The 26,588-nt window shown below is 48.8% G+C and overlaps 13 protein-coding genes across 13 annotated transcripts; 6 read left to right on the top strand and 7 right to left on the bottom strand.

The window, feature by feature from the left end:
• Nucleotides 1-127: 127 nt before the first annotated feature.
• N7511_011096 (ferric reductase family protein) lies at nucleotides 128-2,262 on the top strand (the record flags this gene model as incomplete). Its single annotated transcript, XM_057133473.1, has 2 exons — nucleotides 128-288; nucleotides 342-2,262. 2 exons carry the CDS (start codon nucleotides 128-130, stop codon nucleotides 2,260-2,262), a joined length of 2,082 nt encoding a protein of 693 aa, XP_056978761.1.
• Nucleotides 2,263-3,500: 1,238 nt separating this feature from the next.
• N7511_011095 (uncharacterized protein) lies at nucleotides 3,501-4,331 on the top strand (the record flags this gene model as incomplete). The annotated part of the gene is made up of 1 exon (XM_057133472.1): nucleotides 3,501-4,331. One exon carries the CDS (start codon nucleotides 3,501-3,503, stop codon nucleotides 4,329-4,331), a length of 831 nt encoding a protein of 276 aa, XP_056978760.1.
• Nucleotides 4,332-4,503: 172 nt separating this feature from the next.
• Nucleotides 4,504-6,134, bottom strand: cp8 (putative carboxypeptidase Y; the record flags this gene model as incomplete). Its single annotated transcript, XM_057133471.1, has 4 exons — nucleotides 4,504-4,581; nucleotides 4,635-5,101; nucleotides 5,162-5,522; nucleotides 5,574-6,134. 4 exons carry the CDS (start codon nucleotides 6,132-6,134, stop codon nucleotides 4,504-4,506), a joined length of 1,467 nt encoding a protein of 488 aa, XP_056978759.1.
• A 283-nt stretch (nucleotides 6,135-6,417) lies between these two features.
• N7511_011093 (uncharacterized protein) lies at nucleotides 6,418-7,291 on the top strand (the record flags this gene model as incomplete). Its single annotated transcript, XM_057133470.1, has 4 exons — nucleotides 6,418-6,426; nucleotides 6,521-6,667; nucleotides 6,755-7,117; nucleotides 7,205-7,291. The coding sequence occupies 4 exons, from the start codon at nucleotides 6,418-6,420 to the stop codon at nucleotides 7,289-7,291; spliced, it is 606 nt and encodes a 201-aa protein (XP_056978758.1).
• A 377-nt stretch (nucleotides 7,292-7,668) lies between these two features.
• On the bottom strand, nucleotides 7,669-9,724 carry N7511_011092 (putative serine/threonine protein kinase; the record flags this gene model as incomplete). The annotated part of the gene is made up of 3 exons (XM_057133469.1): nucleotides 7,669-7,756; nucleotides 7,814-9,128; nucleotides 9,187-9,724. 3 exons carry the CDS (start codon nucleotides 9,722-9,724, stop codon nucleotides 7,669-7,671), a joined length of 1,941 nt encoding a protein of 646 aa, XP_056978757.1.
• A 734-nt stretch (nucleotides 9,725-10,458) lies between these two features.
• N7511_011091 (cupin domain-containing protein) lies at nucleotides 10,459-10,942 on the bottom strand (the record flags this gene model as incomplete). Its single annotated transcript, XM_057133468.1, has 2 exons — nucleotides 10,459-10,792; nucleotides 10,845-10,942. The coding sequence occupies 2 exons, from the start codon at nucleotides 10,940-10,942 to the stop codon at nucleotides 10,459-10,461; spliced, it is 432 nt and encodes a 143-aa protein (XP_056978756.1).
• A 3,849-nt stretch (nucleotides 10,943-14,791) lies between these two features.
• Nucleotides 14,792-15,814, top strand: N7511_011090 (uncharacterized protein; the record flags this gene model as incomplete). The annotated part of the gene is made up of 1 exon (XM_057133467.1): nucleotides 14,792-15,814. One exon carries the CDS (start codon nucleotides 14,792-14,794, stop codon nucleotides 15,812-15,814), a length of 1,023 nt encoding a protein of 340 aa, XP_056978755.1.
• A 684-nt stretch (nucleotides 15,815-16,498) lies between these two features.
• Nucleotides 16,499-18,363, bottom strand: N7511_011089 (fungal specific transcription factor domain-containing protein; the record flags this gene model as incomplete). The annotated part of the gene is made up of 6 exons (XM_057133466.1): nucleotides 16,499-16,553; nucleotides 16,601-17,017; nucleotides 17,070-17,426; nucleotides 17,476-17,634; nucleotides 17,724-17,836; nucleotides 17,890-18,363. 6 exons carry the CDS (start codon nucleotides 18,361-18,363, stop codon nucleotides 16,499-16,501), a joined length of 1,575 nt encoding a protein of 524 aa, XP_056978754.1.
• A 782-nt stretch (nucleotides 18,364-19,145) lies between these two features.
• On the bottom strand, nucleotides 19,146-20,399 carry N7511_011088 (uncharacterized protein; the record flags this gene model as incomplete). Its single annotated transcript, XM_057133465.1, has 1 exon — nucleotides 19,146-20,399. The coding sequence occupies one exon, from the start codon at nucleotides 20,397-20,399 to the stop codon at nucleotides 19,146-19,148; it is 1,254 nt and encodes a 417-aa protein (XP_056978753.1).
• Nucleotides 20,400-20,657: 258 nt separating this feature from the next.
• N7511_011087 (glutathione S-transferase family protein) lies at nucleotides 20,658-21,362 on the bottom strand (the record flags this gene model as incomplete). The annotated part of the gene is made up of 1 exon (XM_057133464.1): nucleotides 20,658-21,362. The coding sequence occupies one exon, from the start codon at nucleotides 21,360-21,362 to the stop codon at nucleotides 20,658-20,660; it is 705 nt and encodes a 234-aa protein (XP_056978752.1).
• Nucleotides 21,363-21,847: 485 nt separating this feature from the next.
• On the bottom strand, nucleotides 21,848-22,246 carry N7511_011086 (uncharacterized protein; the record flags this gene model as incomplete). The annotated part of the gene is made up of 1 exon (XM_057133463.1): nucleotides 21,848-22,246. The coding sequence occupies one exon, from the start codon at nucleotides 22,244-22,246 to the stop codon at nucleotides 21,848-21,850; it is 399 nt and encodes a 132-aa protein (XP_056978751.1).
• A 730-nt stretch (nucleotides 22,247-22,976) lies between these two features.
• N7511_011085 (SMP-30/gluconolactonase/LRE family protein) lies at nucleotides 22,977-24,638 on the top strand (the record flags this gene model as incomplete). Its single annotated transcript, XM_057133462.1, has 8 exons — nucleotides 22,977-23,141; nucleotides 23,204-23,358; nucleotides 23,419-23,612; nucleotides 23,672-23,779; nucleotides 23,839-24,048; nucleotides 24,103-24,199; nucleotides 24,260-24,339; nucleotides 24,421-24,638. The coding sequence occupies 8 exons, from the start codon at nucleotides 22,977-22,979 to the stop codon at nucleotides 24,636-24,638; spliced, it is 1,227 nt and encodes a 408-aa protein (XP_056978750.1).
• A 1,286-nt stretch (nucleotides 24,639-25,924) lies between these two features.
• Nucleotides 25,925-26,585, top strand: N7511_011084 (Zn(II)2Cys6 transcription factor domain-containing protein; the record flags this gene model as incomplete). Its single annotated transcript, XM_057133461.1, has 3 exons — nucleotides 25,925-25,927; nucleotides 25,973-26,207; nucleotides 26,254-26,585. Coding segments are annotated over 3 exons (570 nt in total), but the record flags the coding sequence as incomplete, so codon positions are not given.
• Nucleotides 26,586-26,588: the final 3 nt, after the last annotated feature.

The raw sequence follows: 26,588 nt of genomic DNA, 5'->3' as shown, positions 1-26,588 counted from the left end.
TGGGTCTGTCCCACGTTGGGTTTGAGCAAGTTATTGCTAATCGCGTTATTACTTCTGGAGTTCTCTGTGTACTGTATCGCCGAATTCCGATCTTCCCTTCTCCATCTACCATGACCATCTGATCAACATGTCCATGTCAATGGGTGATATGCCCGCGGGCTCCATGGACATGGGAGATGGAGTCCCAAGCCTATTCACTCTACAGAAGATGTACTGGGCTGTCGTGGGAAGTGCTATCGGCGTAGCAACCATCGTGAATGTGCTGGACCGAATTATTTCTCGGCATCGGTATGTCCAACAACACCATGACCATGATCACCATTGAATCTAACACGAAGCAGCCTACGGGATTCTTCGCTCACCCCCGCCAAACCAAAATCGCTGTTCTTTAATCTTTATGCGACTATCACAGCGACAGTGCGCGAAGTCAGCTATGCAACACCACACCCGCTCAAAATCGGAGGCTTGACTCTCCACTTCCCGCCACTGGGCCCCGTACTGATCATGTTGGCCAACTTGATTACAGTCATGGTCCTATGCTTCTACAAACTCGACACGCTTGATCCATGGAAATGGGAACAAGTCGGCTACCGCACCGGGTTCATTGCCATCTGTCAACTGCCCTTAATTTTCCTGCTGGCAGGTAGACAGAACATCATTGGCTTTCTGGCTGGAATGAGCTACGCCAGTCTGAACTGGTACCACCGCTGGATCTCACGCACACTATGGCTGACAGCTACTATTCACATGGGATTCTGGTTTCGTGACTATGATCGCTGGCATTACATCCTCTACCAGCTCAAGAATGATCCTTTGACCATGCGTGGATTCGCTGCTTGGATTATCCTCACCTTCATCGTCATCAGCTCTTTCGCCCCAGTTCGCCGCCTCAGTTATGAATTCTTCGTGATTCAACACTTGGTCACATTTGTCGGGTTCCTTGTTGCTGTATGGATGCATGCACCAAGCGAGGTCAAGACCTGGGTCTGGGTACCCATTGGCCTGGTGGTATTTGATCGCGTCGCTCGTTACGCTTGGGGTGCGTATGTCAACCTGGCCATATTCCATCGGAAAACAAGTCCAAATGCGCTTTGGGCGCACTCTGCAACCTTCACTCCACTGCCAGGAAATGTCACTCGCGTGACTGTTTTGAATCCTGGTATCAGATGGCAACCTGGTCAGCACGTCTTCCTCACTTGTCACTCCATCGTTCCACTGCAGTGCCATCCTTTCACTATTGCTTCTATTCCGGAGGACAACAAGATGGAGTTTCTTATTCGTGCAGAGAATGGAGGAACAAGGAGGTTCTTCCGATTTGCGTCAAAGAATGACAGTGTCCTGGGAGGAAGGGAAGTAGCTTCGCGCGGACGAACAATTTTCATTGAAGGGCCGTACGGAAGTATGCGCCCCTTGCGCCAGTTTGACAGCGTTGTTCTACTGGCAGGTGGAATGGGTGCGACATTCACCATGCCCCTACTCAGAGACGTAGTCTCTGCGTGGAAAACGGAAAGCATTGAACCAGCTTCAAGTCAGACCGCGAGACTGGCTGCCACTAAGCGAGTACGATTCATCTGGGTTATCAAATCTCGTGCCCAGCTGTCTTACTTTGAGGAACAGCTCCAATCTCTGCTAGCAGATGTTTATGAATGCCGGCAGTCACAGCCCAACTTTAACAAAGAACTCGAAGTGAGTATCTACATTACTTGTGATGAGAAGTTGGACCCGCCCACTATTTCGGAAGCTCCCTCGGTACCAGCACAGAGCTTCACCCAAGATGCCTCCACGTTTGACGAAAAGAAGAACCCCGGAGCAGATCATGTCTCCATCCGCTCCATTTCCAGTCAGACCACATCGGAGCGAAAGCCCAAGCCCACAGGAACTGGTTGCCTTCCTGGCGGAGGATGCTGTTGCACAACTCAAATCGAAGACGAAGACGAGATTGCCAACTGTACCTGTACCTGTGCCGGCCCTGTTCAGTCCGAGAAAGTCAGCTCAAATTTCAAAGACGAGATACAGCCGAGTATATCTGGAAAGTCCAATATCATCCATCCCACCATGGTTTCAGGTCGTCCAACCCCCCGCATCATCATTCGAAAGGTCTTGGAAAAGGCCGAAGGCGAAAGTGCGGTCGTCGTGTGCGGACCCCGCGGACTGGCAGATGATGTGCGCCGCAGTGTTGTTTCCCTGAGTGATGAACGGGCTGTTCACAAGGGAACTGGCGCACAGGGCATTTACTTGCATGTCGAGAACTTTGGGCTATAAAGAGGGGGAGCTTTGCTATGATGTTTATGATACTGATACTTTGTTATGTGCATGGCAAGGAGTTTAGTGGGCGCTTACTCAATTTAACTCTTCTCTCTCTTTGAACAAAGTTTCGACAAGGGTCCTCGTAAAGTGTAAAGTGTAAATGATAGACTATTGATCAAAGCAAGGCTACAGCTTCATGCAGAATTCTCGCTCCTCTTTTATCTGGTCTTTTTTTTCATAACCCATTTCCCTTGATTCCAAATTCATCGGGTTATAATTGTGCCTTCGTGGGGGAATTTTGATCAATCAAAGTTTCATCTATCAATATATCTGTTAAGGTAAGAAAAAAAAAACAACGTTGGAAGACAACACGAAAAGTGGTAGGAAAGAACTGGACCACACAGAGCCAATATCTGCATAACACTCTACACATAAGTATAATTTTCACATAGCACTATAAATAGAGTTTAGATAGAAGATTTTGTGTATACAAATACCTATACTGAGGAACTCTATAAGAACTGTAAATAAAGCAACTTCACAAAAAGAGACATACCAGAAGAGATGACCAGGGAATACAAAATTCTATAACGAAGTCTAGAACTATATGAATTTATCACGGAGTTCTGGAAACAGCAATGACTCCAGAGAAGAATGCTTCATCATATGTACAACGTTTTCTCGATTAATAACAAAGTCAAGCAAAGATCTACGGCTACCACGGATATAACGTTTGATCATTGAAACACTAATAGTCAGAAATTTCATGAGGCAAGAGATACCATAAATTGAGAGTAATATCTTAGTAACAATATTATCAATACAATGTTGTTACCGTGAGTTTATCCTTGGTTCTCACTCAGACCTCAGTTCGAACTGGGGGAAGCAATTGGAAAACATAAACGAAGGTTAGCCTTAAACTTCAAACTTTCATACATCTGCCATGTTTAGCATTCTGTATTTTTTTTGGATTACCACAAGTCAGTTTCAACCGTGAAATGAGTCAAAATCAACAATGCGTTCCTCCCTTCTTCCTTCTTACCCTATCTTGCTTCCTCAGCGACCACGTCTTATTTAAAAGTCATTTTCACCCAAAGATCCCTCTCCAAATATACCACCGAGCTCATTTGGACAACCCTATCGTGAGAATGAGCACCCAGGAATCCTCTTCTGGTTCTCGCTAACTCTTGATGTCGTTATTTAGATATTTTGGGCTATCATCCAAAGCCATGAAACATACACTCACTCGCGAAATGACCAACGAGAGTACAGCTCTGGCAAACTCCAAATGCAAAGAGTCACTCGAGGAGCTATCCAAGCTTACTGACAACTTCTTGTCCATGACAAAATCTCCAAAACCAAGCCTACCATCTCTCCCTAATGAACTCCTTCTCGAAATCTCAAAATACATGAACCAAAAAACCCTACCAAGATTCATGCGAGTAAACAAAAACCTCCACATTCTCTTAGAAACCCCTCTCTACATCCTAAACAACAGACGGAACTGGGGGCTGGCCCTAGACTGGGCCTTGAAAAACGGGAACACCACAGTAGCCCACAAAGCAATCAAAGCCTGCACGAACGGAATCTTCTGTTCCAGACGGGAACATCTAGGTCGAGCTCTCGTGGACGCCGTGCATCTAGCTTGCCAAACATGGCCAGCACCGTCATCGAAGAATTCCATCGCTATCGCACAACTGTTAATGGAAGGAGGCGCCAAGATGCGCAACCTCCGACAGGTCCCCCGAACTGTACCCATCTTCGAAGCTGCGATGACAGGAATTACCGAGCTAGTTGAACTTCTGATTGCGCATGGGTCGCCTTTGGAACCGCCTATTTGGTCTTATTGTCCGGAACATGCGGGTGTTTCGCCGCTCGTGCCGGCAACTATAGGTGGTCATATTGAGATTGTGGAGCTTTTACTTGCTCATGGTGCTGATGTTAATGGGCAGGCTTATTCTTCAAAGTCACCTTTGGATTATGCGTGTGAGCCTGGGTATGCGTACCCTGAGATTAGGAAGATTTTGAAAAAGTATCAATTACAGACGAAGAAGCGGAATATTGTTAGACGGTATTACTCTTGATTGGGGTTCTCAGTTGTTTGGATGGTGTTTGGATATCTGTGATATTTGGTTCTCATGATCAGACTGGACAGTTCTACTGTGATGGGAAGTCTTTGCTAGCTTTTGTCTGTTGGAAATACTGCATACATCGACTTGATCACAATTGATCCCACAGTATATCCTTCTAGAAAGCCTAGGAGTCAACGAAAGAAGCACCTGCAATCCACCGCGTGAGTATATCAAATGCGACATCTGGGCGATCTTGAGGCAGCTAAAAGCCAAATCAGCTGCTGGTGAACTCTGACAGCACAAGTCAGTACTTACTAAATGGCCCGCTGCATCAACCGTCACCAAAGCAAACCGAGATGTAGTTTTCGAATGAGAATCGAAGTACACCTGTACCTCCTTAGTCTTACCGACCACTTGGTCACGACCATCCACATTCGAAGTCCAAGGCTCGAGAGACTTTGCCGAAAACTCAACCTGACCTCTCCAAGACAGCGCATTGGCCCATCGGAGAACTCCAGCTGTATTACAGGCAAGATCAAAGTTTCCTTGATATGCCAAGAAATGGACGCCCCGAGAAAGGAGTAGTAGTACAGCATCAGATGACAATGTCATTGTCTCCGGTGTGGTATTGAACGACTTTGCGATGGCGTCTGATTGCATTTGATACTCCTTCAGGCCGTCAGAGGGCGAGAGGGCATTCCAGACAGGGGCAGAATTCAGATATTGCTGAATGTTCTCTGACTGTTTATAACAAAAGTCATCGACCACACACTCCGCCGTGACTGTGAAGATTCCAGTCAGTTAAAATGCCGGGGATATTGAGGTGCGCACAAGTTACTCACTATCAAAGCGGTTGCGCCCTCCTTTCCCACTCTCACCATCGTACCAGGAAATCACACCGTCCATACAGATAGAGCTTGCAGTGTAGCAGATATCAGTATCAGGGTTACGAATGCAGGTCTCAGCAACATCCATACACCGGGGCATATTAGTCGCCATGATATCACATCGAGTCTTATTGAACACAGGTGTCTCCACACCAGGGTTGGTCGTGCAGAGAGTTTCCCAGTATCCGAAAGCGACATCCTTGGGAGACATATAACCATTGCCGACGAGGCATGATTTCAGATTGATCTGGGTCTCCTGCGGATATCGTTCATTCTGAGTGATGATTTCAGCGCCCAGATAGGGAATATATTTGCCCTAAGAACTTCGTTAGTCGGATGCACACTCTCGTGTGGAAGCCTTTCTCACCGCGTAGGATTCGCCCGAAAGGTGGACATCGGAGAATTGTTTATCGGGGAATATCTCAGTGATGAACAGCTGAAGGAAGCGATGCATATCAACAGCCGCTTCCTTCGAATCGCGCGGAACATCATAGCCCTCGTCGATGTATGAGAAACCCACACCAACCGGCTGCTCAACAAAAAGCAGGGATGTATTTTGGTTCCAGGCCCATGGATTTGAAACCGTTCCATTACCGTACTCGTTGATCAAACAAGGGCCGATTTCTTGGAATAGTCCGATCATACTGGATGAGCCTGGTCCACCGTTCGTCCATAGCGTCAAGGGATCGTTGGCGGGATCGTTCTGGCTGTCGAAGTACCAGAAGAATAGATGCTTGTGTCCAATATCCAGCCAGCCTGTGTACTGTGCTGAGTCTGTGGCACAGATTGACTCATTTTGCTGTCGAATGCGTACTGAGTGAGGTGAATTCGGGCTTTGGAAGGTCGTGAACTCGGATGCTAATGGCTCACGCAGGACAGTTTGTGAGGCGTAGGTCACGCTGAATAGAGTGGTCCAGATCTTCCACATTGTAGGGATGTATGAGGTTCTGAATTGCGAGGGAATATGGGATGAAGGGAATTGTAAGCATGATAAGGTCTATGTTGCTTAGCGTTGCAGGGATCGGAGTTCGGCGCTCAAATAGGTTACAAATAGGTTACGCTGCAACAAAGACGCAATTTAGGCCTAAAGATGATAATTTAAAGGGAATACTGTATACATGTAAAAGAGAGCGATAGGGCATTCATCGTAGACAGAATCGCAGATCATCTGGACAAACAGCGCGCAAAGGTGGAAAGTGATAAACTATCCAATGACAAAGGTATGTATAGAGCACCGAGGTACCCTTTCATGCAATTGACTAGTCTGGACTACCTAAAATCAGAATGAGCCCTACCCTGTAAGTTACTTCCAAGGTTGTTACTCGACTACTTGACTCACGGCCCGACAGCACCCGAGCACATGACATCATCCAGGAACTGAGCTTCTTCCACCTCACCTCCGCCTCCAATCCACCTACACAACCCCAATTACAACCCTCAACCGCCAACATGTTCCGCTTTGTATGTGAATGCCCCGAATGAACACCCCTTCGCCCAACAGAGTCCTCAAGACAGAGCAAACGAAGCAAACAAAACTAACCCAAGCAGAGCAAAACCCTCGACCCAATCACCCTCTTCCACTCGCCCAAGTTGGCAGCCTCAACAAGAACCCTCAACATCCTCAAACAAGCCTCTGCATCAGCTGGTGAAACCGCCACAGAAGACCAAGCCAGCGACCACTCCACCCATGCCCAGCAGCAGCGCGGCGAGTTCGAGCTCGAGGTGACCACCTCGCCCCCGACAACCGACCAGCTGCGCAGTATCCTGGACTATATCTCCCCTGTCAGCGGAGTCGGCGGTCAAGGCAACAAGACTACGTATGGAGTTGCCGAGTTGGTGAAGGGGGCTCGGGATGCGGAGGACGCGCTCAAGAAGTTCAAGGAGGACAATGAGACGTTTACCCGGCCTGTGGTATGTTATTTACTTTCTTCTCTCTGTCTTTTTTTTCATCTGCTGGAATGCATGACTGGACTGGTTGCTAATGTGATTCCGGGGTAGACTGTCGACTGGGTCAATGGCCGTGCTGTCATTGGGGATGCCGAGTCCGAGATTCTGCGTATGGTGCGCCAGCTTCCCGTCAACTAAGGGGATGTGGTAACTGTCATGAAATACTACAAGCAAGCTACTCAACGCATGTAAAAGATCAATGTTATAACTCCTTATCAGTACAGTCCACCAATAACCGACAGCAGACAAAACTGTCGGTCTAAGCATGTATCATACAAGAATCAAATTGGAACCTCCGACATGGACCTTGAAATTAAAACCAGAGGAAAAGAAAAGGAGAAAGACATATCGCGTTGGAAGGTAATGTAACAGCAGGAAGGAAGATGGAAGATAGAAGATAGAAATACGCCATTAAACTCAATACTGGGACATGGGGCATAAGGAAACCAAGATCCAGCTCGGAGTCAGGCACCAGCGAAACGTAAAAGAGAAAAGAGGCCGAGTGCTGAACCAAGCTAAAACATGGTCCCGAATGTGCCATCCGTGGCGATCGGTTTACGGGGGGAACTGCGGCCGCCACTGTCAACTGCTGGTTTGCGATGACTAGAATCTGTTAGTGAATATTCCCCCGGACGGACTGGAGAAGAGAACAATACATACCGGAACGTAAAGCCAACAAACAGCCCCTTGCCCATTTTATCATCGCGATCAGCCATATCCTCCAATGCGCGCTGCTTATCATGAACCTCCTTATACTTGGCCATATCAGCCTCACTGCTAAAGTCATCAAAGTACCCGGCATCGGTCTCGGAGTCCAACTCAGGAACGAACGGCGCGCGCTGCTCACGCAGGTTCTCAAAGTCAACTTCGGAGAAGTAATCGTGTGCATGGATCTCCTTGATATTCTTAAAGCGCGTATCCTTGCAGGCAACCAACTTCGTAATCAGGTCCCATGTGCGTCGTGAAAGGAAATAGTTAGGGTCTTCATAGACAGGCTTGCGCAGCACCTTCTGCCAGCGCTTCAAGTTCTGCCAAGTTTCCTCGACAGTCGCACCTGCAAAGGGCGGGTATCCAGCCAAGGCCTCGAAGAGCATGCAGCCCAGACTCCAGTAGTCGACCGTGAAATCATACTGGTCACCCTTGAGAACCTCGGGCGCCATGTAATCAGGCGAACCGACAATCGACTTGGCATAGTTGACCTCGCGCTGGCGCAGGGACTGGTATCCCTGCCGCCGCTCAGCCATTGTCCGCTGCTCCATGGGGCGACCGAAAGGAACAGGCGTGTTGCCCACCTCCTCCAGCTTGACGCGCATGGACTCAATCTTGCCGGGGCTCAGCATACCAGCCGCCAAGCCGAAATCCGTCAGCTTGACGTGGCCCGTTGAGTCGATGAGGAAATTCTCGGGCTTCAAGTCTCGATGGATATAACCCAGCACATGCAGCGCGTCGATGCAGCTGAACATCTCGGCGATGTAGAAACGCGCATGTCGGTTATGCAACACACCGGTGTTGTTCAGCAATGTGCGAAAATCGCCACCGGGGACATACTCCATGGCCAGATAGATCTGGGTGTCATCCTGGAAGGCATAGAGCAGCTTGACGAGCCATTCGCTCTTGGCGGCTGTGAGGATATCGCGCTCGGTGAGAATATGCCGGATCTCGTCCAGCTTGAACAGCAGCTTCTTGCTCATCACCTTGAGCGCGCATACCTCGCGCGTGTCCTTCTTCTGCGCCAGATACACTTGTCCATAACCACCCTGGCCGACCTGAGTCAGGATCTGGAAATCACCCTGGCGAAGACGGGTGCGACGCTTGCGGAGATGGGCACGTTCGCGACCGAGGTATTTTAGTAGGGCGGGTTCGTGTTCCTCTTCTGGGGTTGCGGGAGGATCAGGGTATGCGGCTTTGAATTGAGTGTGGCGGGTTTGACGGTTGTGAACGTAACTGAGGAGGTCGAAGTAGTGGTCCAGGAAATCTGATGTTGGTTAGCGGTGAGGCATGAGGGGGGGTTTCCCAGTTGACTGGGGACGTACACAGTTGGGTCACATTGACCAGGCGCTTGACGCGGGGTTGGGCTAATTTCTCGATTTCCTCTGGTGTCAGCCCGCGCATCTGCACTTGGCGTCTTGTTGTCTCGGCATCGCTTTGTTGATACGGGGCTTGGCGCGACAGAGCTGCAGCTGCTGGAGCGGTGCCAAAGTCCTTGGTTAGGCGTGGGTTTGGCGGTGTGTTCTCCTTGTTTCCTCTGCGCGTCGGGCTGGAGGGCGCCTGGTGAATGACGCTCTCGTTGAAGTCCTCCCCCTTTCCTGCGAACATGGGATGATTGAAATGGTTGTAGGTCGACTTGGAGGGGGAGGTGGGTGTCAGCTTCATGGCCTTATCAAAGACATTGGGCAGGTCGAGTGCGCCAGGCGGCAATCGAGACTTGCTGGGACTGCCCTGGGGAGTCTGGGGCGGACTGGTGAAGCCATGCTCAGCGGGGGTCGAAGGACGGTCAAAGGCTTCCAGACGCGTATGCAACAATGGCGGCGGATTCGGGAGACGAAGCCCTTCCTCTGAACCGATGGCCATGATGGTTGTTGAAGAGGGGTTTGGTTGGGCCGATAAGCGTTTGGCACTAAGGGAACAATGAGAGATGAAGAGGCAAAATGTCTTTGTTAGGGGGAAAATCCAAAAGAAAGATGGTTCATATTTGCAGTCGATCACTCCACACGATCGATATGATCTTGATTTCTTACTTTCCACAATCCACCCTTGCCCACTGTTGTCCACTGCTCCCTCCGATCTCTCCCTTGGCTGAAGTTTCACTGTTGCCCCTAGCAACCTCCCCCCACGTCATACAGGCTGTGTCCTCCTGGTTTCATGCCAAACCCGCCAGAGTGGATGGAGCTGATCGAGGCGAGCTGAATCGAGTCCACTTCCAATCCCGGTTCTGGCCCTGGTCCTCCTCCGATCGGCCCCCAAGAGGCCCTAACGTGTGGGTTTTCATTTGATATGCCCCTCTTCCTGATATGGGGGGGGGGGGGGGGGCTTGAATGGACTGGAACCTTGAGTGGTGGACAAGTTCGGCTATAATTGTCAAGGAGACTAGTGAATGTCGCACATTTACTTCTACAGCATATGCATCGGGGATTATTTCAATAATTGGGCCTGTCCAGTCATCCATGCAGGGATCAGGTCGTAAGCATAGTACCAGATTGGGTCTAGTGGCCAAACACGGAGAGAGAACCATGGAATGAGGCACGGGGAGCCCCGATAATTGTTGATCTCGTCCACGGTTCACCGCAGCAGACACTAAATACGAACTATAAGAAAGGATCCAGCTTCAGCTTCAGGCCGCTCCCTGCTTCCGTTGTCCCGTCTATTGTCGTTAGCGTCGAGCTGAACCGCAGGGTAGGGGTACCCACATAAAATGCCAATCCATAGTCTTCCGTCGTGAATGTGATGGTGGCTCCCTTGGGGAAATAGAACACATCCCCCGGGGTGGCCGTCACCTTCTGTCCAGTCTCATCGGAGATCTCAAACTGGCCCTCGACAATAATCTTCATCTCGTCGTAGGTGTAGGTGTAGACCAGAGGCGTGCCCTTTTCCAGACGGTAGAACCCACAAGACATGGGCTTGTCTGGATTCTCGTTCTCGCTATGGAGAGTCAGTGACCATATCAGAAATCGATCGCAGGTGGGTCAGATACCTCGACTGCACGTCCCCCAGGAAGGCATTCTCATTGGCGATAAGGGGAGGCTTAAAGGTGGATTGCGCCTTCGCGTGGTAGGTGAAGGGAACGGTCATGGTTGGATGCTTGGGTGAATTGTTGTACAAGCAAATTGTAAATAGTATCCGAGTATGAGAGGTAACTTAATTAGCAATGTTGCTGTGCTCGAGCAGATGGCTGCCTTTATACGGGTTCCCCGGTCTATCGACCACACCTCAGATGAGGGGACGTCCTTGGGAGAAGTCCCCCTTGGACTCGGATCTGACTCGGATCTCATGTACAGACTAGGCAGGCCAGAAGAGATCGGATCGTAAGCCACCAAAGTGAGGGGCATCAACTTGAAAGAGATAGTGAGGGGAACCATCAAGCGTCTGATAGAGGTAGATTATGGGGCATTGCCTACCAATGTGGTGAAGGCGAACTCACGATATTGATCGAATTCTATCAGTTATTGGATCTCTCTTGCCCACTCCGCCAAATCTTCGATAGTCAATTGTGGTGCAAGTATATTGGAGAGGATGTTTTTACTCAAAGCGGTTAGTGCTTCCCTGTCATGTCGCGGATCCGTGACCTTCAGCCTTGGAGATCAGGCAGATATCATGTTCATCATATTTGATTCCTATTGACAAGCTTAGATATGTTTGATAATTGATACGAGAACAGAGGCCTGGTGAGAAAAAGCGGCGACGGAAGTGCAACAATATATATCCAGAACGAGGATACTATCAATATCGATCTTAACGAAATATAGTATCACACTGTAAGATTTTGGACATTGATGGGCCTCATGAACTGGTGTCCCTGTTCTGAATGCCCCGTGTATATTGAAAAATATAAGGCGATGTGCGAATATCACTTGGTCAACATGGTAGGTGTTGATCGAATAAAGGCTAGGACCTCAGGGAATCAGGAGTATTTCCTCGCACTTCCTGAAGCAACATCTGCCCCTACTCAATTCTCCATATTCAATCAGACTGAAAATATGAACAAAAGTTCTCTAGATGCCAACCGAAAAACGTACCAGGACAGTAATCAAAGAAGCTAAGAGCAAGCTCATCTTAATGGTTTCGATGAGAAGGCCACTGCTCACAAGTGATACGACAACATCCGTATTGCTCAGCTTAAAGCAGAGCCCATGTCAAGTTGTATGTACATTCAGTGAAAGAATTTTGTAGTCTATAGATCCAATAAAGATCCTTAGATCCACTCGCTATTCAAATCCTGTCGATTTTTTAAGAGTGGCGAGTCTGTACTAAGATCAAAAAGAAGAGGAAAAGAGACCCTAAAAGCTAGGCTTCAAGTACCATCTCACTTGCACACTGTACGTTACGTCGTAAAAATCAAAGCTGAGCCGGGGAAGCATTTCAATACTGACTTTGGCTCGCAGAAGCTCACACAAAGAGCTAGCTGCATGGACTGTGTAACGTACTTGGTAGCCAGCTATTCCGGTATGTTATTTAATAATGGCGGGAAGAAAGCCATGTGTATTTTCAACTAGAAATGCATTCACTTCCGGTTTGGAGATACCCATGGAATTGATCTTCACCTGCATGTTCTACTACACGAAGAAGAAATCAGAAAACTAACTAGGAGCCAGCAGGAAGATCCATAAATAATTGACCAAATGCAAAGTTCATGTGCACACAAAAGCTATTTGTCTTTATGGGATCTAGTCGGAGCATGTCCCGAAGACGCTGGGTATTCACCAATGCTTGCGACTACGGTTGAGGATGGAGAGACTACGTCCCTCAACTCGCTATTGGATTACACGGTGCCGAATTGGTCTAAAATCCTTCGGTCATGAACAATCAAAGCAGTAATTGAGGCTGAAGTGAGGATAAAACGGGGCCTGTCTACAAGGATGCAGGCATTGAGAGAGAAACTGGGATGACATGGTGAAAGGGCAGATGGTGTATCCGCCAACGTTCTTTGTACCTGGATGCCTTCGGCACCATGTTCTTTCTTATGTTTTGGATTATGGGATTCGTATGTATGTCGAGCTGGTACTCAGTCTCTCTTTTTGAGGACCAGCTCTCTTTCTGCGTTGTTATCAGGCGTGTGGTCAAGTTCTTACTTCAACTGAATTGAAGCGCCTGCATAGCCATTACAATATGAGTTATGCTGCAACAGTTTACTGAGCTTTGATTGATTGATTGATCGTCGGGGCATGTGGTTGGAGCATGTGGCAGAGTATGGAACCATGAATGAAAACAGAGATGCTAATTGAATCGAGAATCTAACGGCCAGGCATATCGTAACCAGGGACACAATCCAGGTTACCACAAATCTCGGAAAATGGACCTCAATATTTGACACCAGGATCTACTAACGAACACGGCCGATACGAGAGGAATCAGTCCGATATCAATCAGGCAGGCAACTGACAAGAATGAAAGACGTCACGCTAACCATGGCTCGAATGTGGGATTCGTACTTCTTCATCGTGTGATACAATTTCTCGGCTCCGAGAACCTCGTAATGAAGAAAACAGAGCCGCTATCTTCCTCGAACAGAGTCAAAAGGCAGCCTGAAAACCACCATATCGACTTTCGAGGGCATCGGGTTGACTCCGAAAAACGAAGACCCCTTTTCTTGGCCCCCAATATAAGCAATGCTTAGCCTCGGATGGCAAGACATCAACGCCTACAGGGCGTCCAAATGTCTCGGATACGGATGACACTTAAGTGGCTGAAGAAATGAGGAGCGCCACCAGGGGACCGACTGCCAGATGATTGGACTCGGAACAAGCGGCGGATGGTCTGACAGTATCCGTATTTCCCGATCTATACTCAGCGTGGAATAGTTTCTGCGAACCTGCAGGCTATGTGGGGCATGATAGGAACGAGAAGTTCAATAATCTCCGCATCAATTCTATAGGGTGCTACATTTGCAGTAACCTGAGGTGATTATTTAGCCTATAATCTTACAAATTAAAAGACTCGGATAGAACGCGTCAGGGCAAGACGGTTGAATGCGCTCCTCATTGCTTTTGTTCGATCCAAGGCCGACAATGGAATGACTTACTGGATCTAATGGTCACTTTCGAGTCTCACAAGTAGAAGGTGCACCATAAAGAAACCCTGATATTTCATGCTCTTTCGAAAGCGAGTGTTACCAAGTGGTGAGGCTACAGGCCTTGAATTCTGCAGAAGTGAGTCTCGCCCCTAGTAAGCCCTAGAGCAGGCTAAGATTTTCCGGCCACCGTCGGGATCCACTGCACTTTGTCTCCACTGGCCTCTTGTCGGTGGCGCTGCTCTCTACATGTCTTCGGAGCAGCGGAACTTGGGACGTTACGCTTGCACTTCATATGCATATTGAAGCTTGAAAGAAGAACAGCGGCTCTGTGGGCAATTATGTAGATTTAGTATTGCCTCAGTATACTCTTCATCTCCTCGGCTGCTTTATCGTTGGTATACCCAGGGAAGGAAAAAGAAATAGACATTTACATTGTACAAATTTCGTCCCGAAATATAGAGGCAGCAACAGCAAGTTTCGCTTTCGATCCACAACGGGGCAATTTGGAGCCCTATGTCTCGACCGAATCAGCATGCTTTTATTTGTGGATTTGGATATAGATATGCTGATAGTGCTACGGGACCGAGGCATTTTTCTGATACCTAGAGATAAGTGGGTGCCTTACCGGACGAAAGAATAGTGCTTGACATCAGCGTGGTATAGCCCTGGACATATAAGAAGGCAGCGATCCTCGAGTCTTCTACGAAATGTATCAGAGACAATCGAGAAGCTGATGATCTTTGTGATTCTCTGTTTTGTGATCCTCTTCTCGTTCTGTTATTTTGAAATTTTCGTCCATCATCTGAGAAGTATGCATCCTTCAATTATCCTACCTTGAGTCTCTGATATCGTGCTAACCAGGCATAGATTTCCCCCATATTCTGTTAACGCTTGTTCATCATACCGCAATCATGTTCAAGAATATCTTGAAACAGTTTGGATCCATCCTCGTTACTTTGCTTTCCTTGCAAACTGTTTGCTCGGCACTTGTAGTTGAGAAAAACCAGACTTTGAGCCAAGCCGAGAAGAGTGAGACCACGGCGCTGGAAGTTCGAACCTCCGATGAGTATACCATCGTCCACAAATGGAGCGGTGGAGCCATCATCGGATCGGCTACTGCAGTTGGCGTCTTGATCACCAGTGTTGCCGCTGTGTTTGTCACCTGGTACGTTAACCAACCAGATGCTAGTAAAATCTGTGGAAAGACAGCGGTTGTCGACATCACTGGCAGCGATGGTGTCGCCTATCAATATTATGTATATTCATACACAACCGGCTCAAACTGTGACACTACCCAGCGAGCAAAGACTATCACCGACAGTCTCTCTAATGCATTCAACGAATTGCATTCCGATAGTGCCTCCGCAGTCTGCATTGATTTTGATCACCATGGTACTTGGCACGGAGTTCTTGGCCTAGCAACCGCCAGTTCTGGAATTGACCCACAAAAAGCTTGCTCTGGCCACCATAACGGCGCTAAAAGAAGCGTGGAAGGCCTTCCTCAGCTCGAGGAAATGGTTTCTACAAAGGCGAGTGAAGTTGGACTTGTTAAGAGAGCTTCAATCTCCGTCAGCAAGTCCGCCGAGAAATCTGGAACCACCAAGTTTAGCGCGCCCAACAAATCCCAGGGAGTTATTCTCCAAATTGCGGGCCAGATGTATCAACAGAGCCAACTCGGAAGCTGTGAGGCTGTGACAGGTACCCTGGAAGACACTGACGGAGTGAGCTATTCCTATTACTATTACGCTTCAGGCCGTAACTGCGATACCACGGCTGAGATCAAGACAATGGTCACTGCTCTCGACAATGCATGGGAAGATCTGGGAAGCACTTCGGCACTGTGCATGACAATGCAACATGGAAGCGGCACATGGAGAGGACACCTGGGAATTTCTGTCATGCAGAGCACCTACCCTGCGCAGAAATTGTGTTAGATGGAACTATGACATCAAGACCATGTAAGTCTCAGATAACCCCAAACAGTCTAGGTATCAAGGATGGGTGACTAACCATTTTCTCACCAGGGAAGGCAAACCAAAGGATCCTTCAACAACCTGGTATATGTCTGCAATGATACAACATCATTGCCTTGGTATAGATGAGATAGAATTGCTACCGACGAAGCCTATGTAAGAACATCCGTCGACTTGTGAGATCATACTGTGAATTATTTACTGGGGTTACTACACCGCGGAGCAAATAGTCGTTTCCCAGAGACCAATTAAGTTATACATCTTGCAAAGATTTGTCTGATCCGTAAGTTCTGATAATGGCAATGGCCATTAGATGAAATGATAGGATTCAATTTGGCCTAGGAGTCTATAATAGCCCAAGAAACAACTGATCCAATGCATAGACTAAATGGCTGTGAGGTGTTCGCAGTTAGCTCGGATCATGTCCCTGGTGTAACAAATCTTAATGTAGCCACTCTGGAGAAGGGTGAATTGAAGGCAACTAGCTTCATATTGCATACCTCGACGTGTCACTGGGCTTGTATATGCACGCCAACCAAGGCTAAGCAGCAATAGATGGATCGGATCAATCTAGACTCTAATAGGGAGAGCGATACCGAGAAAGATCCCAGGACACGGGTAGCTATCGACCCAAATGGTGAAGTCTCATGTTGCCATCTTCAAAAACGTGTCCAGTTCCGGTTCATTAGATCTCTTGGACCTGAAATAAATAGCAGAATTTGGATATTCGCTGTTCATATCCTTTACCGGATGGACCAGTTGTCCTCAATATCCGAGAACAAGGCATCCGTCTCGGACGGAAGAGTGACTTTCAACTTCTTTGCTGCCACATGGAGTTCGTGCAGCAATGCCCTGCCTAATGGCCAACGACGTGCAGTGGCCTTGGAAGCGAGGCAGAGATTAGTGAAAGCCTTTCGGCTCTCGGGGTTGTCGAGATCATCAAGAAGAGTATGTTCTGCTATTGCGCAGGATTGCATGTTTGCTGCTGGGAATCGGTCGTTTCCCCATATAGATAGATGCACCGCTACCAGTCGTCCGACTTCTCTCGCAGCTGTGAGTCTCCTTTCTTTCACGGACTGATACTCTGCTGGGCTTGGACTTTCCTGATCAGCCTTTTTCTGTACAAAGCCATAGATTTTCATAACGATCTTGTTCCAGTACATGCTTGTTTGGGTGTCAGCATTATCCTCAAGTGCAGAGCGGATAGGTGACATACTGCAAACCCAGGTTGTGGGGTGTTCTGTTGTTCTGTTCTTTCATACAGTCATTGATATTCGTTTTCCAGTCTTTGAGACGAGCGTATAATTGATCTGCCGCGTCTCGCAATTCTAAAAAGGACATGTTTTCCAGATAGTTTCTATCGTGGAAAAACCAAGAGGATGATTCGAATACTGTAACACTCAAGTCTGAATATGCCTTCAACATATGCTGAGTATGGGCCGGTGTGGCACCGACAAGAGAAGGATAAGGGGTCCACAGGTCCTGGTGCCCGAGCCTCGGGATTGAGTGTAGTTGACATGGTATCTTTGGGGCCCGAACCATGATTCGCTTGTGAAAGATAAGAGAGTTGGCCCTGTTGTAGTTAGCACCGATCAATAGCATGTTGGGTCGGAATATCGAACGCCAAGATATTGTAGAGGCCCCAGACCACGTTGTTGACAACTTCTGGTTCATAATTCGATTCTTTGCTGAGCTCGTGTTCATCGAGTAGGTCCTGAGCCTCGTAGACTAATTGGCCCACGTAAAGCCACCCTCGCCGATCTCTGCCATATAAGCAAGAACTGCGGCATGTTAGCTAGTATTTACCTGCCAAAAGTGGTATCCTGTGCACCTCGAAAAAAGAATACATAAGCCTTGGACTGTAGGCAACCTGGCTTTGCCATCTTCATCGCCATAAAGTTTCTTAGCTTCCTCGTAGAAATGCTGTCCCTTGGATGTCATGTCGTCTCGTCGAAAAAAGGCCTCTGGGTAATCGGAGTAGGCCTAAAAGGTGTAAGTGTGAAGCTAAACCAATCGAACAACAGTTAGAAACATACGCAAGCATCAGCTAAAATGGCGTTGACAAGGAAAGGTGAACAGTAAAGAGAATTCTCTGGATCGCCGGACTGCATATCCTTGATGAAACGGTCGCGATCCATGAAGTTCAGGTATGGATGAAACCACGTGAAGAAGAGCGAAATCAGATGAGACACAAACCCATCGTCATCTGTCAAACGCGTCCAGGGTTTGGCAGGAACATCCCACAGCGGATCATCCGACAGTTGTCTCGCATTCATAACCGTTCGTCGCGAACTCTGACTGCTGTCTGCCATATGGCTCGTCGAATCGATCAGCTCCGGCGACGTCTCAAGCTCGTCGGGTATCCCTCTGTCCATGTAATCTTTGATCTCATCCAAGGATGCATTACTTCGAATCACATTCAGCAGTTGGATGACCTGACCCTTACTCAAATCCCGCAGATTGTTGAGAAGTTGATGAAGCAGCTCTCGGTCATCTTCCAGGCCGTCCATTTTGCGCTTTAGAATAATTCGACGTCTGTTATCGGTTGTTTCATCGTAAACACATTCGGTAGCTCTCTTGCTACAAGCCTGGCAAGGCTGCGACCCGTCACACTAAAGATGTAGAATTAGAACCAGTCTCGGGGGGTATAACAATGTGACGGACCTTTGATTTGCGCGATTTGCAACCATTACATGCGAGAGATATGTTTTCTCTCTTGCGCATCTTCACTTCTGGTCGCTGACCGGACCCCGTCGGGTAAGGAGCTATTGGCCTAAGCGGTAGGCTCATTGCAGAACATTTCCGTTGAAATCAACATAGAGTATGCAGGAGAATATAAAACAATGATGGGGGGCACTACGATATATAAGAACCTTGAATGATGATTCGATCTAAGTGGCCGGACTTTTTTCCCGGGTGTTGCTCGGTGGGGGGCATCCAATGATAAGCCACCGATCCACCGCCACTCCCAGCCTGGGTTGCCTCATTTTGTTAGTCTAGAGTTAACGATGTGGGCGCGACATAGGGAAAATTATGTGAGTTGAAAAGACTAGAGAAGGAATTTCACGAGAGGTGGGGTGGGGGAATTGGGGGGGGGGGGGGGGGGGGGGGGGGAAAGACGCATATAGAGAGAACACTAATCGGGACAGGTTCATCCTATCGATTCCAAGATTGGCTCGTCACATGGTGACTAATAAGCCATTCTACCCTAAAGTATGGATCTCTACTGGTGGCTGTCGACTGTAAAACGCCCGCTAGTATGCAGGAACCAAACTCCCCATCTAACACTCTATCATCTACTGCTTTCATTGCTGGAATTTCGACGCAGCCAATTCCTCCACTCCGGGTCACCCATGATTGATCTCACACGAGCCTCAAGCCACTCCGTGTTTCCCCAGAAGCCCCAAGATGCCTGGAACCTACACCAGTCTACCAGGGCCGTTTCCCAGTGTAGTTTGAATGTGTCCCAGTCATATAATAGGTCATCCGAGAGAAGACTCTTTCGGTAATGCCTCAGAAGACGCCTTTCCCCATCACACATCGCAATTTCCACCGGCAGATACTCCACATCGTCAACTAGCATATGGAGAGGCACTGAGCAGGTGAACAGTTTGGCGAGGTCACAGACCCCGAGACCCAGTCCAACATATTGAAAGTCAAAGAACGCGACCTTCTCTCCGGTGCGATTCGTGAAGAGATTCTCTGACTTGACGTCTCCGTGAATATACGACTCCACTGGCCTCCCAGATGGCATCAAGAATAATGCAGCCATCTCCGCCACGGATAATGAGGATCCCTCGAAAGGTTCGCACAGCAGTTCGGACCACTCGGAGTTGGCGTCCTCGAAAAGAGACTCGTACTCTGTACGCCGTGTTGCGAGGTATGTGTATCCTCCATTGAGCCACAGTCCATTGGCCGTGTTGTTTTCTACCTTCTGCCGTCTTACTAATTCATCCAGAGGTGGCAAGACGTGAGTACCAAGGTCCAGGCCCTGTTGCAGCAGATCCCGCGTGCGGCCATGAAAGCGGGCCAGCCAGTCCAACGACCCATGCACTTGTGCGCGGTCTAATGAGCTCCTCTTCTCGCCTGCAACTGGGTAGCTTTGGCGCAGATTGACCATGATTGTGGCCATGAGACCGTTGAGTTCTTGCTCGCCATCCTGGCCGTCCATGCCTTTGGTCGAGGCAAGACATTTGGCAATACCGATGTCTTCACCCAACAATGGGACCAAGTGGTTATAGAAATGCTGCTCCACTTCATAACTTAGCATCTTTCGAAGATGTCCTTCATCTTGTTTGCTCCCGCTTTTGGTTGGGGGCGAGATGAGCTTCAGGATAAGAGGATAGGTTGACCCAGCGGCACCATTTTCGGTCCCACAAAGCTTGTCCAGTTTCTCTGCTGCGCTGTCGGTGGAAGCTCTGGCAGTGATGGCACATATTTGTCCGTATCCTGCCCACAGGGTCTGTAGGGTATTGAAGTTGACGAGCTCCAGCGAGTGCCACGACAGCATGATGCTAGCAACGCGGTCGGCTGTTGGTGCCATCATTGAAGACAATCAGGAACTGGCCCCAGAAATGAAGTTTAACTTATTTGGTGGCTCCGATATGCCTGTGGACGAAGTTTGTGGACATACATTATCGTTGCTACCAACTGCCAACGGAACGGGTAATCAAATCTTCCGATCCTGTATGGGGTTGTGAATTCTGTCTGTGGTCTTTTCCATGAGATTGAGTTGCGATTGACTCTATATTGCACTAATATACACTCGATGATTTCTTAACATCTAAAAGTTCAACTCTCGGCCTTAATAAGGGAAGGTAAATTGCTGCGCTTTCGGGCCAAGAATCGGGACGAAATCATCACCCTCACAGATCCGCATCGCCTTCTGATAAGCAGGACGCTCACCAATGCGCGCCAGATAAGCCAAAATATGCTTATGCTTCTCAGCATCGAAGTCAATGGGACAGAAGCCACGCATGGTAGTCAAAGTGCAAACGGCCATGATATCAGCGGCAGTGATGTCATTTCCAGCCAAATAAGCCCCCGTTTCCCCGAGCCTGTTCTCAATCATCGAAAGCGCACGCTCAAACTTGGCATTACCCATCTTGACATGCATAGACTCGGGGTCATTACTCAAGCGGCGAGTCATCAGAACACGGAAGAGAGCCGGCTGGAAGGAAGCATTGGCCCAGTGATACCACTCCAGGAACTGGACATATTCCTCGCCGTCCTTGGGTGTGCGTCCCAGCCGACCCTCGCCATACGCGGCAATAATGTAGTCGATGATAGCGCCTGATTCGGCCAGCACAACTTTGTTCTTTGTGAAGGGCGAGCTGTCGTCTTCGATGACGGGGGCTGTACCGGAGGGGTGCAGGTCTTTGATCGACTGCGGGGAGAAGATGGGATCGCGCTTGTGGAAAACGTAGTCGTATTTAATGCCGAGTTCCTCGGCGAGCCAGACGATGCGCTCGGATTGGGAGCGGCCGAGGTGATGGATAGTCAATGGCATTTTGGTGTGTGTGTGTATGTAGGTGTATATGTATGGAGGCTGTCAAGATGATGTGTATTGGCACAGAAACAAGTTGAATTTGTTCAAGAAGATATAAAAGCGATCCTGAGCGACGTCATACAACAAGCGAGAGCGAGGGACCGAGGTATTTATCTGCGGTGAACTCGGAGATATGAGAGTTTCCGCTACCTTAAATCCATTAGGCTACAAGCTGCAAATAATCACTGGCTTCGGACCTATAGATTGCTTGAGCTGTTCGTATTTATCCCTACAAAATGACTCATTTAATCTGTCACGGGGCTGCAACGCCATCAAAAAGTATTTACAGATAGGGGGCCGCGCAGTCTACATGACATGGTGTTCAGCCTGCACTAACGCATAGCGGATTGAATAACGTTAGCTAGTAAAACCTAACAAATGGACTGGCAGAATTCAATAGCAAGAAATCGGTGGAAGCCCCTCGATCTTAACATATGATTGGCTCATCAAGCTGCCCTCGCAACAGCATATCTCCACTGAGGGGCATAAAATCCCATCTCTCCTTTGCTTGGAGCCCCAGCGCGGACGACTGCCTGATGCGGCGTTAAAGCCGGTAGCAAGCCTCTCCTCTGCTTGATTGGCTGGGCGGTTGATCTTTGCTCGGTGCACGGCGGGATGAAGCGGTGTCCTTTTGGCGGAGCAGCCGATCTTGATCGGACTTGGCGTTTGGGTTCTAATATATCACCCCCCGTGGTGAACTTGGGAATATTGGTGCATGTCTGACATTTTGTGGTCATAATGTCCTGGTATTGACCGATGAACTCGCCGGTCAACCAAGCGGGTTTCCGTGAAGAAAAAGATTGCAGAATCGCAGGCTTAGCACAGTTCACAGGAATAGTCTCCATGATTCGGGCTGCAGTGTTCTTTTTTCTTTCTGTTCAAATAGCGGACTGAGGCGAGCAGTCGATCGAGCGTTTCTAGCATAGAGGTGATCTCGAGGAAGTCATAGGGAGTTGATAGCATCCAACGCATACATTAAACCATGGAACTGTCTGCAAATTGCTGAGATTTCATTTGAAATAAATAAGAATTCATCTGGTCTTCTGAATTAGTAAATGACGGCCGAGCCTTTTCAATATCCCTGGATTCAGCCATGTGCCTTGGAACATACGGTGAACTTGCGGTTGCGTAACATCGCAAGGTCAGATGGCAGTAACAATGCATATTAACACCATCACCAAACACATAGCAAGGGTGGTGTAACCCGCCGTGGGAGATTGGAGGTACAGGATATGTCATTCTAGTGCATGACGCTCAAGTCACTGACCATATGTAGTATGACGTTGAGATCTCCCAACTCTGGGGAAAAACGATTTCGTGGGGGTCGGACCAACTCCGAAAGATCATCAGAACACCAAGAGCATACCAAGGGCATACAAGACCCTACAACCTGCATTCCTCCAATAATGTATAGCTGCCCTGCCGCTTCTCCACTGGGGTCTTGCTTCTGCCCCCCACCCCGGGATACCCCTCGGCGTCGACGCCCCCCCGTGAGAACTGGCAATAAATGCCTAGATCCCCGGGGATTTCGGGATGCTCCGACTGTACAGTTGCACCCGTTGGGATCATCACAAAATGCCCGCTACATCTGTTGCGCTCGTCGCCCTTGCGTTCCTGGGACAATCCTTGGTGCCTGCCGTTCAGGCTAACAATGTTCCTGGTCAGGCACAGGTGATCGACCAAAAAGCATTCAATGTCTTGGATACAACTCAACCGCCAAGCGGTTTCAATGCGAAAAGTGTACAGACATGTTCATCCATATTCATCGCCAGTCTTAGCTTACCAATGGCTTTTTGTTGCAGCTTTTCGTCCCTCCTGGACATACCGAGGACAGTTTGACTAAACGTCCGTTCCATGTGTACGATGAGGAGTTCTTGAAAATCATCGGCAAAAGTCCAACTCTCACCCGGATTGCGCACTCCCCCAAGGATCCTTTATACCACGAGGCAGTGGTTTGGTACGTGGCTCCGATTCAATAGGAGGAATTGCAGCACTAACTTGATAATTGGGAGGAAAGGTCAAAGGAGACAGATGAAGTGTTCTTCGTTCAGAATGCAGGCGCAAAGAATGCAAGTACCGGCCTGCACAAGTCGGCCATAATCGAGAAGATCTCTCTAGCGGACGCCGCCGCGGTCTCTAGTAAGAGTGATGCTGCAGGCGAGGTGGATATCTCTACGGTCTCTTCGTCTCCCACGGTGATTAATCCGAATGGTCAGCTATCATATTGCTCACAGATATCACCAAGTTGCGCTTGAACTAACAGTAAACAGGAGCAACCAATTATCGGGGAGAGATCATCTTCACCGGCGAAGGCCAAGGGAACAATACTCCTCCTGCACTGTGGGTAATGAACCCACAAAAGCCATACAATACGACCGGTTCGTGACGACTCCCACTGCAAGCCCCTAAAAGATGCACAATTGACCAAGCTCACCAGTTCTCCTGAACAATTACTTCGGTCGCCAATTCAACTCCTTGAACGATGTAGCCATTCACCCCAAGAACAAAGACATCTATTTCACCGACACGATCTACGGTTACGTGCAAGATTTCCGTCCTGCGCCAGGCCTGCAGGATCAAGTCTATCGCTTCAACCCCGATACCGGAGCTGTCACGATCGCGGCGGATGGCTTCGATCACCCCAACGGTGTGTAGCCCACAGAAGCTTTGCCAGTTCGTTCAAACTAATGTGATTTCGCAGGACTGACCTTCTCGCCTGATGGTAAGCATGCATATGTCACCGATACCGGCATCGACTATGGATTTTTCGGGCTGGACTTTACTCGCCCAGCTTCAGTGTATGTTTATCATCCCAGAGCGAGATGCTCTATTATCAAATGCTGACCATATGATGATAGCTATCGCTTTGACGTGACAGAAGATGGCACATTCGAAAACCGCAAGACGTTCGCATTTGTTAACTCCGGCGCCCCGGACGGTAAGTGAATTACATTGCCAATTCCGAGATATTTCCAACATTCAACGATAGATGTCAACTGACATATTAAATTGTAATTAGGTATCCACTGCGACTCCGAAGGTAATGTCTACGCCGGATGTGGTGATGGCGTCCAGGTTTGGAACCCCTCTGGCAAGCTCATCGGCAAGATCTACGTTGGATCAACAGCGGCGAACTTCAATTTCGCTGGCGACGGCCGAATGGTCATCTGCGCGGAGACAAATCTCTACTACGCGACTCTGGCTGCCTCAGGCAATTATGTCGATAGTGAGATGTAAAGATTTTAGACAAAACAACCGGGGATAGCAGAAGGCGTCTTGTTATCAGTCGCTAGATCTGACTTAGATCGGATTCTCGTTGCTTTTTCTCGCGTCTACTGTACAATGATCAAGTACAACTGTCACCTCAGCTGAATCCCTCTCCCGCGTGTGGGTTAGATTCTGTAAGCCTAGAGGCGGGGTTCTAAGCAAGGGAGCACTTCCGCATGTTGCTTCGAATGAATTTCTCTCCGGTGAAAGGTGCAGAAACCGCCACTTGAGGAATAGAGCCCTTCTCCGCACTTTGCAAGGTTTCAAGATGACTCGTAAGCAGATCATCTCCCCGTCTCCCGGGCTTCAATGTTGTCCCTGAGTAGTCATCCGCCTTCCACTCTTCCAAGGGCTCATTTCTAGAAAAATCACCGCATATGGCATCGAATGGCTTTTTGCGATGTTTCCCAATACAAAATGTGCCAAAGAGTAGCAGGGGAGAAATGCACGTCGACACTCGGCTCGAAGCCGAGATACGGCAGGGAGCCGATCACGTTTTTTGCAGGCTTCGACTTCAGATCGAACGGGTTGAGTCACGAGGCTTCATCCCAGGCTCGGATTTCCATTGCAGCTGGGACGCCACACGTGGTTTGACCCATGTCGCCAGTGACGTGGGCAATAGCCATGTTAGATTGTGTTTACTGAAGCTCGAACAGTGGTGTATGGCTGAGCAGAAGAGCCCAAAGTACAGCCTGCTATCAAGGCGACTCAGCACGTCGGTTCTCACCCGGAATTGGAGTAAAAGTCTCCGCACGCAATGATAATCAGCGAACCAGTAGCTGTGTTTTGTCATCGATATCCATGCCTAGGTATCCTGGGGGATTTGGTGATACCCACGGGTCTAAAAGGTCTATAGGATCTGGCGAACCGTGGTCAACTCTCCGAGCTGGCTGTCTACTTCCCATTCCAAGGCCATCGTAAACCATCGTAAACCAGCCGAATATCCAGCGAATTGATGATTGCCGTCGAAGGCCAGAATTGTCCCCTCAGAATCTCCCCCGCAGAGGCTTATCTCCGTCCGTTCCCTATCACTTTCCATTCGCTCTTCTCGCTCTCTCTTATCTTTGTTTTCCACACTTTGTGATTCCTCTTTTTATATCGTTGATCGCCCCTTTGCGAACGGGGCTTTACACATCAACTGGGTATGGCAAGCAATAAGAATCCGTCCACTTCAGATCCCGACGTCTCATCCGCGCGGGGAAACGCCCCGTCACCGAGGAGGCCCGCACAGAAACCAAAGCAAACAAAGAGTCGCAATGGTATGAGATCTTCAGGCAACCTCTGACATTTGGTGAGCTGTGAAGTCTCTCAGAGATGAGCAGAGCAAGTTGGAGGCTCTTATCAACAGCGCTGACCGTCTCCACTTTATAGGTTGCGTGACGTGCAAGGCAAAGCGGTTGAAGTGCGATGAAACCAAGCCAACATGTCAACAGTGCGAGCGGCGCAAAGTCAGCTGCGGAGGATACAAAAAAGACTTCAAATGGCGACCGTTCGAGGAGACCAACTTGGCTCCGGGAAAGCCTCCCAAGGCCAAAAAGGGTAAGGCTGATCTCCGTCGAGCTTGGCGTACACTGACACTTTGCAGTCAACCCGCCCACTCAACAGGTCAATGGGGGCAGTTTTCCGACACCTCCCACAACGGAACAATCGACGTCTCCTGTCCGGATACAATCATACATGCATCACTCGCAATCACCACCCGGATCGCTGCATAGTTCTCCGATGAGCATCAACAGTTTTCCGTCCGAAGCACCCTCGCTGGATGAGCTCCCTGATGTTCCAGACGATGCTTCTAAACCACGGCACAGTGTGCCTCTCGACATTAATGTATCATTGTCCGCCGACTCTCCCTCTTTCAACTTTCTCTCTTTTCTGGAACCATACCAAGATTCACTGTCACTTGCAGACTCTTTGGCACCC

The sequence above is a fragment of the Penicillium nucicola genome (genome assembly GCF_028828085.1).
Source record: "Penicillium nucicola strain IBT 29836 chromosome Unknown utg000011l, whole genome shotgun sequence".
Lineage (NCBI taxonomy): Eukaryota > Fungi > Ascomycota > Eurotiomycetes > Eurotiales > Aspergillaceae > Penicillium > Penicillium nucicola.
This window is presented reverse-complemented; position numbering and strand designations above follow the sequence as displayed.